The sequence below is a fragment of the Salvelinus namaycush genome, chromosome 3 (genome assembly GCF_016432855.1).
Source record: "Salvelinus namaycush isolate Seneca chromosome 3, SaNama_1.0, whole genome shotgun sequence".
Lineage (NCBI taxonomy): Eukaryota > Metazoa > Chordata > Actinopteri > Salmoniformes > Salmonidae > Salvelinus > Salvelinus namaycush.
This window is the reverse complement of record NC_052309.1, coordinates 5,688,867-5,701,015: the sequence shown is the minus strand read 5'-3', so window position 1 is coordinate 5,701,015 and position 12,149 is coordinate 5,688,867. Positions and strand designations below refer to the sequence as shown.

At 46.3% G+C, this 12,149-nt stretch overlaps 1 protein-coding gene across 1 annotated transcript in view; it reads right to left on the bottom strand.

Annotated features, from left to right (window-relative positions):
• The window catches only part of shc3 (SHC (Src homology 2 domain containing) transforming protein 3), a 43,966-nt gene extending 32,627 nt beyond the window's left edge, over positions 1-11,339 (bottom strand). The window contains exon 1 of the mRNA XM_038989441.1: positions 10,563-11,339. Within this exon, the coding sequence (XP_038845369.1) occupies positions 10,563-11,339 (777 nt within the window). The remainder of the gene's footprint in view (positions 1-10,562) is intronic.
• Between the last annotated feature and the right edge of the window lie 810 nt (positions 11,340-12,149).

Sequence of the window (12,149 nt, the reverse complement as noted above, 5' to 3'; positions counted from 1 at the left end):
TAAAGCAGCAAGCCAGGTTTGTGTCTGTCTCAGCTATAGCAGCAGGCCAGGTTAGTGTCTGTCTGAGCTATAGCAGCAGGCCAGGTTAGTGTCTGTCTGAGCTATAGCAGAAGGCCAGGGTAGGTTAGTGTCTGTCTGAGCTATAGCAGCAGGCCAGGTTAGTGTCTGTCTGAGCTATAGCAGCAGGCCAGGGCAGGTTAGTGTCTGTCTGAGTTTAAGCAGCAGGCAAGGTTAGTGTCTGCCTGAGATATAGCAGCAGGCCAGGTTAGTGTCTGTCTGAGCTATAGCAGCAGGCCAGGCCAGGTTAGCATCTGTCTGAGCTATAGCAGCAGGCCAGGCTAGGTTGGAGTCTGTTTGAGCTACAGCAGCAGGCCAGGTAAGTGTCTGTCTGAGTTATAGCAGCAGGCCTGGTTAGTGTCTGTCTGAGTTATAGCAGCAGGCCTGGTTAGTGTCTGTCTGAGCTATAGCAGCAGGCCAGGGAGGTTGGTGTCTGTCTGAGCTGTAGGAGCAGGCCAGTGCTGGTTAGTGTCTGTCAGAGCTATAGCAGCAGGCCAGGGCAGGTTACTCTCCATCTGAGCTATATAAGCAGGCCAGAGTAGGTTAGTGTCTGTCTGAGCTATAGCAGCAGGCAGGTTGGTGTCTGTCTGAGCTATATGAGCAGGCCAGGGAAGTTTAGAGTCTGTCTGAGCTATAGCAGCAGGCCAGGTTAGTGTCTGTCTGAGCTAAAGCAGCAGGCTAGGTTAGTGTCTGTCTGAGCTATAGCAGCAGGCCAGGTTAGTGTCTGTCTGAGCTATAGCAGCAGGCCAGGTTAGTGTCTGTCTGAGCTATAGCAGCAGGCCAGGTTAGTGTCTGTCTGAGCAATAGCAGCAGGCCAGGTTAGTGTCTGTCTGAGCTATAGCAGCAGGCCAGGTTAGTGTCTGTCTGAGCTATAGCAGCAGGCCAGGTTAGTGTCTGTCTGAGATATAGCAGCAGGCCAGGTTAGTGTCTGTCTGAGATATAGCAGCAGGCCAGGTTAGTGTCTGTCTGAGATATAGCAGCAGGCCAGGCTTTGTTAGTGTCTGTCTGAGCTATAGCAGCAGGCCTTGTTAGTGTCTGTCTGAGCTAAAGCAGCAGGCCAGGTTAGTGTCTGTCTGAGATATAGCAGCAGGCCAGGGTAGGTTAGTGTCTGTCTCAGCTATAGCAGCAGGCCAGGCCAGGTTAGCGTCTGTCTGAGCTATAGCAGCAGGCCAGGCCAGGTTAGCGTCTGTCTGAGCTATAGCAGCAGGCCAGGTTAGTGTCTGTCTGAGCTATAGCAGCAGGCCAGACTAGTGTCTGTCTGAGCTATAGGAGCAGCTCAGGATTGTGTCTGTCTGAGCTATAGCAGCAGGCCAGAACAGGTTTGTGTCTGTCTGAGCTATAGCAGCAGGTCAGGCCAGGTCAGTGTCTGTCTGAGCTATAGCAGCAGGCCAGGTTAGTGTCTGTCTGAGCTATAGCAGCAGAACAGGGTAGGTTAGTGTCTGTCTGAGCTATAGCAGCAGGCCAGGGCAGGTTAGTGTCTGTCTGAGCTATAGAAGCAGCCAGGTTAGTGTCTGTCTGAGCTATAGCAGCAGGCCAGGTTAGTGTCTGTCTGAGCTATAGCAGCAGGCCAGGTTAGTGTCTGTCTGAGCTATAGCAGCAGGCCAGGTTAGTGTCTGTCTGAGCTATAGCAGCAGGCCAGGTTAGTGTCTGTCTGAGCAATAGCAGCAGGCCAGGTTAGTGTCTGTCTGAGCTATAGCAGCAGGCCAGGTTAGTGTCTGTCTGAGCTATAGCAGCAGGCCAGGTTAGTGTCTGTCTGAGATATAGCAGCAGGCCAGGTTAGTGTCTGTCTGAGATATAGCAGCAGGCCAGGTTAGTGTCTGTCTGAGATATAGCAGCAGGCCAGGCTTTGTTAGTGTCTGTCTGAGCTATAGCAGCAGGCCTTGTTAGTGTCTGTCTGAGCTAAAGCAGCAGGCCAGGTTAGTGTCTGTCTGAGATATAGCAGCAGGCCAGGGTAGGTTAGTGTCTGTCTGAGCTATAGCAGCAGGCCAGGCCAGGTTAGTGTCTGTCTGAGCTATAGCAGCAGGCCAGGCCAGGTTAGTGTCTGTCTGAGCTATAGCAGCAGGCCAGGTTAGTGTCTGTCTGAGCTATAACAGCAGGCCAGACTAGTGTCTGTCTGAGCTATAGGAGCAGCTCAGGATAGTGTTTATCTGAGCTATAGCAGCAGGCCAGAACAGGTTTGTGTCTGTCTTAGCTATAGCAGCAGGCCAGGCCATGTCAGTGTCTGTCTCAGCTATAGCAGCAGGCCAGGGAAGGCTAGTGTCTGTCTGAGCTATAGCAGCAGGACAGGGTAGGTTAGTGTCTGTCTGAGCTATAGCAGCAGGCCAGGGAAGGTTAGTGTCTGTCTGAGCTATAGAAACAGGCCAGGTTAGTGTCTGTCTGAGCTATAGCAGCAGGCCAGGTTAGTGTCTGTCTGAGCTATAGCAGCAGGCCAGGGAAGGTTAGTGTCTGTCTGAGCTATAGCAGCAGGCCAGGTTAGTGTCTGTCTGAGCTATAGCAGCAGGCCAGGTTAGTGTCTGTCTGAGCTATAGCAGCAGGCCAGGTTAGTGTCTGTCTGAGCTAAAGCAGCAGGCTAGGTTAGTGTCTGTCTGAGCTATAGCAGCAGGCCAGGTTAGTGTCTGTCTGAGCTATAGCAGCAGGCCAGGTTAGTGTCTGTCTGAGCTATAGCAGCAGGCCAGGTTAGTATAGCAGCAGGCCAGGTTAGTGTCTGTCTGAGATATAGCAGCAGGCCAGGTTAGTGTCTGTCTGAGATATAGCAGCAGGCCAGGGTTTGTTAGTGTCTGTCTGAGCTATAGCAGCAGGCCAGGTTAGTGTCTGTCTGAGCTAAAGCAGCAGGCCAGGTCAGTGTCTGTCTGAGCTATAGCAGCAGGCCAGGTTAGTGTCTGTCTGAGCTATAGCAGCAGGCCAGGCCAGGTCAGTGTCTGTCTGAGCTATAGCAGCAGGCCAGGCCAGGTTAGCGTCTGTCTGAGCTATAGCAGTAGGGCAGGTTAGTGTCTGTCTGAGCTATAGCAGCAGGCCAGGTTAGTGTCTGTCTGAGCTATAGCAGCAGAACAGGGTAGGTTAGTGTCTGTCTGAGCTATAGCAGCAGGCCAGGGCAGGTTAGTGTCTGTCTGAGCTATAGCAGCAGGCCAGGGCAGGTTAGTGTCTGTCTGAGCTATAGCAGCAGGCCAGGTTAGTGTCTGTCTGAGCTATAGCAGCAGGCCAGGTTAGTATAGCAGCAGGCCAGGTTAGTGTCTGTCTGAGATATAGCAGCAGGCCAGGTTAGTGTCTGTCTGAGATATAGCAGCAGGCCAGGGTTTGTTAGTGTCTGTCTGAGCTATAGCAGCAGGCCAGGTTAGTGTCTGTCTGAGCTAAAGCAGCAGGCCAGGTCAGTGTCTGTCTGAGCTATAGCAGCAGGCCAGGTTAGTGTCTGTCTGAGCTATAGCAGCAGGCCAGGCCAGGTCAGTGTCTGTCTGAGCTATAGCAGCAGGCCAGGCCAGGTTAGCGTCTGTCTGAGCTATAGCAGTAGGGCAGGTTAGTGTCTGTCTGAGCTATAGCAGCAGGCCAGGTTAGTGTCTGTCTGAGCTATAGCAGCAGAACAGGGTAGGTTAGTGTCTGTCTGAGCTATAGCAGCAGGCCAGGGCAGGTTAGTGTCTGTCTGAGCTATAGCAGCAGGCCAGGGCAGGTTAGTGTCTGTCTGAGCTATAGCAGCAGGCCAGGTTAGTGTCTGTCTGAGCTATAGCAGCAGGCCAGGGAAGGTTAGTGTCTGTCTGAGCTATAGCAGCAGGCCAGGGAAGGTTAGTGTCTGTCTGAGCTATAGCAGCAGGCCAGGTTAGTGTCTGTCTGAGGTTAGTGTCTGTCTGAGCTATAGCAGCAGGCCAGGGAAGGTTAGTGTATGTCTGAGTTATAGCAGCAGGCCAGGTTAGTGTCTGTCTGAGCTATAGCAGCAGGCCAGGTTAGTGTCTGTCTGAGCTATAGCAGCAGGTCAGGGTAGGTTAGTGTCTGTCTGAGCTATAGCAGCAGGCCAGGGCAGGTTAGTGTCTGTCTGAGCTATAGCAGCAGGCCAGGGCAGGTTAGTGTCTGTCTGAGCTATAGCAGCAGGCCAGGTTAGTGTCTGTCTGAGCTATAGCAGCAGGCCAGGGAAGGTTAGTGTCTGTCTGAGCTATAGCAGCAGGCCAGGGAAGGTTAGTGTTTGTCTGAGCTATAGCAGCAGGCCAGGTTAGTGTCTGTCTGAGGTTAGTGTTTGTCTGAGCTATAGCAGCAGGCCAGGGAAGGTTAGTGTCTGTCTGAGCTATAGCAGCAGGCCAGGTTAGTGTCTGTCTGAGCTATAGCAGCAGGCCAGGTTAGTGTCTGTCTGAGCTATAGCAGCAGGCCAGGTTAGTGTCTGTCTGAGCTATAGCAGCAGGCCAGGTTAGTGTCTGTCTGAGCTATAGCAGCAGGCCAGGTTAGTGTCTGTCTGAGCTATAGCAGCAGGCCAGGTTAGTGTCTGTCTGAGCTATAGCAGCAGGCCAGGGAAGGTTAGTGTCTGTCTGAGCTATAGCAGCAGGCCAGGTTAGTGTCTGTCTGAGCTAAAGCAGCAGGCCAGGTTTGTGTCTGTCTGAGCTATAGGAGCAGGCCAGGGAGGGTTATTGTCTGTCTGTGCTATAGCAGCAGGCCCGGGAAGGTAAGTGTCTGTCTGAGCTATAGCAGCAGGCCAGGTTAGTGTCTATCAGAGCTATAGCAGCAGGCCAGGTTAGTGTCTGTCTGAGCTATAGCAGCAGGCCAGGTTAGTGTCTGTCTGAGCTATAGCAGCAGGCCAGGTTAGTGTCTGTCTGAGCTATAGCAGCAGGCCAGGTTAGTGTCTGTCTGAGCTATAGCAGCAGGCCAGGTTAGTGTCTGTCTGAGCTATAGCAGCAGGCCAGGTTAGTGTCTGTCTGAGCTATAGCAGCAGGCCAGGTTAGTGTCTGTCTGAGCTATAAGAGCAGGCCAGGGAAGGTTAGTGTCTGTAAGCACGGTGACCTACACTATCCAGGGGACTAATTTCCTCTCACAGAGAGACACCTGTTAGTGCAGTATGATCCAATGAATGTAATTGTCTTCCAATCCCATGCAGTATAACATCCACCCACATACCCTCCTCTCTTCTAGCTGGCTAATGCCACTGGCAGGGAACATTTTGTCCCTAGAATAAAAAAAAGAGCGAGATGGAGTTTCTCTCCTCATCTTCACTCAGACAGACTCATAAAGAAGTGGGTCTAAACAAAACAGGGCAAAATGAGGAAATGAATGAAAAACACTTAATAATAATCATGCACAGTGCAGTGTGTTTCCTGGCTGGTTGGTTAACCTCTGTAGCCTTTTGGTCAAAGGTGATACAGAATGCTATGGATATATTACGTGCACAGAAACTATGATATTTAGAGCTTGGAATAGAATAGAAACAGATCTTTATTTATCGATTTGCTCTGGAAGTACATGTCTTTCACAGTACCCAAAGTGAGTACCCACAGTTAATCAACTGAGGTGTCTGTCAATGTGTGAGGTTTTGTAACCACAATGCAGGACCATGTAAAGGTGGTGGAAGGTAAATCAACAGTAGGGGGTGGTTACAGGCTACAGTGTTGTTATACTGTTTAGATGCCATGTTTTGCCGGTAAATAACAAACCATGTTTTTTGAATCATGGAGAGTGAAAAGGAACAAAGTCCAACTTACTTCAGGCAGTGGAGAGAGAGATGAGTGGAGAGAGAGATGAGTGGAGAGGGGAGAACTCTAAAATATAGTCTAAATAGTATATTGCTAGCCAGGACATATAAATAGCTATAAATATAGCTCACAATGCAATGGGCCTACAATATTTCAACAAACCAGGCCCCATTTTTTTTACAGTGCATTTCCAATGTACGCATCACTGTTTATCAAATTACCGCATTTATTATACATAACAGAAACAAAGGCAGGTGCAGAGAGCTAATCCTATTTGAATCTAATCTGACACTGAACCCTCGTTGCATGTTGCAGGCAAAGTAGCAACAGAAAGAGAAAGAATGTAATACCAAGCAACTATTGAACCAGAGACACAGTAGCAAATGTAATCAGAACATTTTTATCAAGAATCACAAAAAATGCAACATCCCACACTATTTACCAATCAAGGGATATCTGGTATATTATAGCCCAACCTACATGTACCCACTGGCTATCCTCACTAGACCACACCTGAAGCTTTATATGAATAGCCTATTGACTGTGTTGTAAGCTACGGAAAATTGCATTTAATATGTAGCTACACCTTTAGTCAAGAATCAAACACTAACTTGGCCAGGGAGAGACACGAGGAGGATTGCTATGGTTACCGGGAAGTATGGAGAACAGCGTGTTAAAGGATTACTGGGTTCAGTTGCTCGTAAACTGAATTCAAAGTGCACTTTCTAATAAATATATATTTTTCATTGTTATTACACATGATCAACCAAACTAAACTGGTCACACAGAGTGTACCAGTATATCACAATAAATATTTCAGCGTTGCGTCCAGAACACGGTTAGCATAGCCTATGTGTCTGACAATACACATGAAAGACACCATATAGCATCGTAATACAACACACTATCAACAGACATGAACAAATCATCTACTAGTGTAGCGTTAAAATAGACTTCCGTGTCTAGAATGTTCACCACGGCAACACGACTATGTCTAGAATAAGTGTCAGTCAAAACGCCGGCTGTGTGTCAATGCCAACCACTGCTCTGTTAACCTAATGGAGCATGGTGTGTAACCACGACCACATGACATTAATTAAAAGGCCCAAGAGCAGAATAGCACCAATAACTCAATAAACAGGCACAGCAGATAGGTCTGCATCCCAAATTGCACCCTATCCCCTACATAGCGCTAGGGCTCTGGTCAAAAGTAGTGCACTATATAGGGAATAGGGTTCCATCTGGGACGCATTAAGACTGGGGAAAAGTGCATGGGGGAGATGAGAGAGACCTATTTCCCCTTTCCCCTCTGTGGACACTTTCAATGTATTGATTCAACTGGCTGTGTGTGTCGGTCAAACTAACTCACTCTAACCCCACTGCTGCCTATTTGTTAATGGACTAACACCAGACAGGAAATGTGTCATTGGACATGAACATGCCTGATTCAGATATGTCAGACTCTATGAAATTCTGATCATACATTATGTGTTTGCTTTGTGTTCTTTCACCTGACAAACTGTTATGCTGCATTTCTCAAAATCAATTCAAACATAGAAATGAGCAGATATGTATTCATTTAATGTACAGGAGAAAGTGCTATAAAGGCTCCCAGGAATCAGCATTGCTAATTATTGTATTGGAAAGAATCTGCAGATTCTGTTGTGTGTTTTAGCTGTTCCAACCACACCTTGTACAGGTCCTCTTCATTCATATTTCCTCCATTCATTTTCAGAATCTGTTACTTACAACAACGATAGCCTACATTTGGTTCAACTTTGTGCAAATCTGTATTGCCTAAACGGTGTAAACTCTTAGTGACTGAATACACTTGTGCAGGTACACTGATATGGTCTGAGAACAGTAGGTGAGGACAAGCATTTTGCTGCCTGTCTGATTCTCTTCCTTGTATCACTAGCTAGAGCCACAGCAGTATTCAGTCTCCACATATACAGTACAGTACATATACAGTACAGTACATATACAGTACATATACATATACAATACAGTACATATACAGTACAGTACATATACAGTACATATACAGTACAGTACATATACAGTACAGTACATATACATATACAGTACATATACAGTACAGTACATATACAGTACATATACATATACAATACAGTACATATACAGTACATATACAGTACAGTACATATGCAGTACATATACAGTACAGTACATATACAGTACATATACATATACAGTACAGTACATATACAGTACATATACATATACAATACAGTACATATACAGTACAGTACATATACAGTACATATACATATACAATACAGTACATATACAGTACAGTACATACACAGTACATATACATATACAATACAGTACATATACAGTACAGTACATACACAGCACCGTACATACACAGTACAATACAGTACATATACAGTACATATACAATACAGTACATTAAACTCAGTTTATCACAATTCCTGACATTTAATCCCAGTAAAAATTCCGTTTTAGGTCAGTTAGGATCCCCACTTTATTTTAAGAATGTGAAATGTCAGAATAATAGTAGAGAGAATGATTTATTTCAGCTTTTATTTCTTTCATCACATTCCCAGTGGGTCAGAAGTTTACATACACTCAATTAGTATTTGGTAGCATTGCCTTTAAATTTATTAACTTGGGTCAAACGTTTCGGGTAGCCTTCCACAAGCTTCCCACAATAAGTTGGGTGAACTTTGGCCCATTCCTCCTGACAGAGCTGGTGTAACTGAGTCAGCTTTGTAGGCCTCCTTGCTCGCACACGCTTTTTCAGTTCTGCCCACACATTTTCTATAGGATTGAGGTCAGGGCTTTGTGATGGCCACTCCAATACCTTGACTTTGTTGTCCTTAAGCCATTTTGCCACAACTTTGGAAGTATGCTTGGGGTCATTGTCCATTCGGAAGACCCATTTGCGACCAAGCTTTAACTTCCTGACTGATACCTTGAGATGTTGCTTCAATATATCCACATCATTTTCCTGCCTCATGATGCCATCTATTTTGTGAAGTGCACCAGTCCCTCCTGTAGCAAAGCACCCCCACAACATGATGCTGCCACCCCAGTGCTTCACGGTTGGGATGGTGTTCTTTGGCTTGCAAGCCTCCCCCTTTTTCCTCCAAACATAACGATGCTCATTATGGCCAAACAGTTCTATTTTTGTTTCATCAGACCAGAGAACATTTCTCCAAAAAGTACAATCTTTGTCCCCATGTGCAGTTGAAAACCGTAGTCTGGCTTTTTTATGGCGGTTTTGGAGCAGTGGCTTCTTCCTTGCTGAGCGGCCTTTCAGGTTATGTCGATATAGGACTCGTTTTACTGTGGATATAGATACTTTTGTACCTGTTTCCTCCAGCATCTCACAAGGTCCTTTCTGTTGTTCTGGGATTGATTTGCACTTTTCGCATCAAAGTATGTTCATCTCTAGGAGACAGAACGCATCTCCTTCCTGAGCGGTATGACGGCTGTGTGGTCCCATGGTGTTTATACTTGCATACTATTGCTTGTACAGATGAACGTGGTACCTTCAGGTGTTTGGAAAATGGCTCCCAAGTATGAACCAGACTTGTGGAGGTCTACAATTTTTTTTCTGAGGTCTTGGCTGATTTCTTTTTTTCCCATGATGTCAAGCAAAGAGGCGATGAGTTTGAAGGTAGGCCTTGAAATACATTGACAGGTACACCTCCAATTGACTCAAATGATGTCAATTAGCCTAACAGAAGCTTCTAAAGCCATGACATAATTTTCTGGAATTTTCCAAGCTGTTTAAAGGCACAGTCAACTTAGTGTATGTAAACTTCTGACTCACTGTAATTGTGATACAGTGAATTATAAGTGAAATAATCTGTCTGTAAAAAAATGTTGGAAAAATGACTTGTGTCATGCATAAAGTAGATGTCCTAACCAACTTGCCAAAACTATAGTTTGTTAACAAGAAATTTGTGGAATGGTTGAATGACTCCAACCTAAGTGTATGTAAACTTCCGACTTCAACAGTACATATACAGTACAGTACATATACATATACAATACATATACAGTACATATACAGTACATATACATATACAGTACAGTACGTATACAGTACAGTACATATACAGTACATATACATATACAATACATATACAGTACAGTACATATACAGTACATATACAGTACAGTACATATACAGTACATATACAGTACAGTACATATACAGTACAGTACATATACAGTACATATACAGTACAGTACATATACAGTACATATACAGTACAGTACATATACAGTACAGTACATATACAGTACAGTACACAGTACAGTACATATACAGTACAGTACATATACAGTACATATTCAATACAGTCATATACAGTACAGGCAAACATGTTGTAACCTAACCTGCGCCAAAACATATAAAGGCATAAAAGGAGGAAAATAAAATATAAAAATGAAAGGATGAAGATGATCATAAAAATAAAAGCATAAACACATTGATAAACATAAAAGCATCTGGACGGTGGAGGCATGTTAGATGGCCTTTTGTTATGGCATCAAAGGGTTTTCTCTGGTTTTATCAATGATGACCTTCTCTGTTTGTCTGAATTATTCAATGATTATTTGCTGGTCTTTCTCTTCACAATAATCCCTGCTGTTTCTATCTACGCCCACACTAGGGCAAGATGATGATCACGATCTGGCGGTTAGGCTACCGTACATTTTCTCCTTTTCAGTCATTGAGGGAAAAGAGAGAATGGGGGAGAGGAGAGAGAAAAAGGAAAAGAAATGGACGGATGAAGAGAGAGAGAGAGAGAGAGAGAGAGAGGAAAACCAAGAATCAACACCAACCTTTACAATGTACGTCACTCCGGGTCCAGAGATCTTCTCACTGGAATGCAGCCATCCTCTGGAACAGGATTTATTCACCAGTCCACTGTTACCTCCTCCTCCACCTCCTCCACCTCCTCCTCCTCCACTAGGTCCCCAGTCCTCCCCTCCATGTCCCTGTCTCTGCCCAGCCTCCCTCTCTTCCAGCCCCAACCTGCTGCCCTTCTTTCCCCCTGCGTTGCTCATGGTGCCTGGCTCTTGCTGGGTGGAGTGGGAGTGGGAGCAGGGGGGGTGGTGGTGGTGGGAGATGCTGGAGGCTGAGCCACAGGAGGAGCCGTTACCGCCACTGCCACCACCGTTACCACCACCGGAGGCTGCCAACGACACACTGGAGCCAGAGCCGCTACCAATGCAGCTGGAGCCACCGCTGGATCCACCACCGGAGCCCCCACCGGAGCCTCCAGCACCTTGCAGCTTGGAGAGGGTCAGGTCCTTGACGTGGGAGGGGAGGCTCTTGATACCCAGCAGGCTGGAGCCTGAGTTGGTGAATTTCAGGTTGGACACCTTGTTGATGAGGGTGCACAGGGTGGTGGCTCCATCGTCTGCGGGGTCGGCAGCGGGGTGGTGGTGGTGGTGGTTCACGCCGCCCTCGGATGGCGCTGCAGGAGGGGTGCACGGGGGCTCGGCGGAGGACGCAGGGGCTGCCGAGACCTTGGGGTTCATGGTGAGGCCGTGTAGATCATCGACGGACGTCACCGACTCATTCCTGAATCTGTTGTATTTGGTACGGTGAAGCATTCCCCTCTTCTCTGCCTCTGCCCCCTCCTCTGCCTTACAAACGCACCGGCAGATGTAACGCCGCCAAGTAAATTATCCTTCTCTCCTTAAACATAGCAAATGCCTTATAGTAACCCCAGCAGGCCCTGTACGATGGTTGACTAGAATTTTCTCTGCTGCTGAGGAAGTTAGAGAGCTGGGTTAGTGCTGCTGCTACTGCTGTTATTGATGCTGAGGCTGAGGTTGCTGTTAGGAAAATCCAACGCCGCGATGATCCAATCCGTTGGTAGAAAATAAACAGATAAGAAGAACACAATCCATGGAAATAGAACATGGAGGAAAGGTGAAAAAAAGGTTCCAGAAGCTTCCAGAATGCAGAGAGAGAGATGGACGTGGTAGAGGAGGATATAGTTATATAGCGCTGCTGCTCTCCTCTCACTGTTGCCTACCGGCTCAAAGCAGAAGCATGACTCACAGATCTGAACAGAGACCTTCTCAACAAAAGGCTCACTGAACACTGAAAATCACTTCCTGTTACAAAAAAAAAATCCTCCCACTTACAGCACACTAGAACCAATCAATTCTCAAATTTCCCAGACGGATATGTCCTCTTCACCGCAGGAATGCTTTTCTATTTTACTCTGTGGTACGGTCGGTTGTGGGGAAAAGGGAAAGAGAATCGCAAAGACAAAAATATATCCTGATGATAAAAGATAATAAATGATTATCAACTTGTCTCCCTTCATACTCCCTTCCCTCATTGTCTGGTTAAAACAAACTCCTCTACAGACTGGGATTAAAAGAGGTTATGTTCCTGTGAAGGGGAAAATC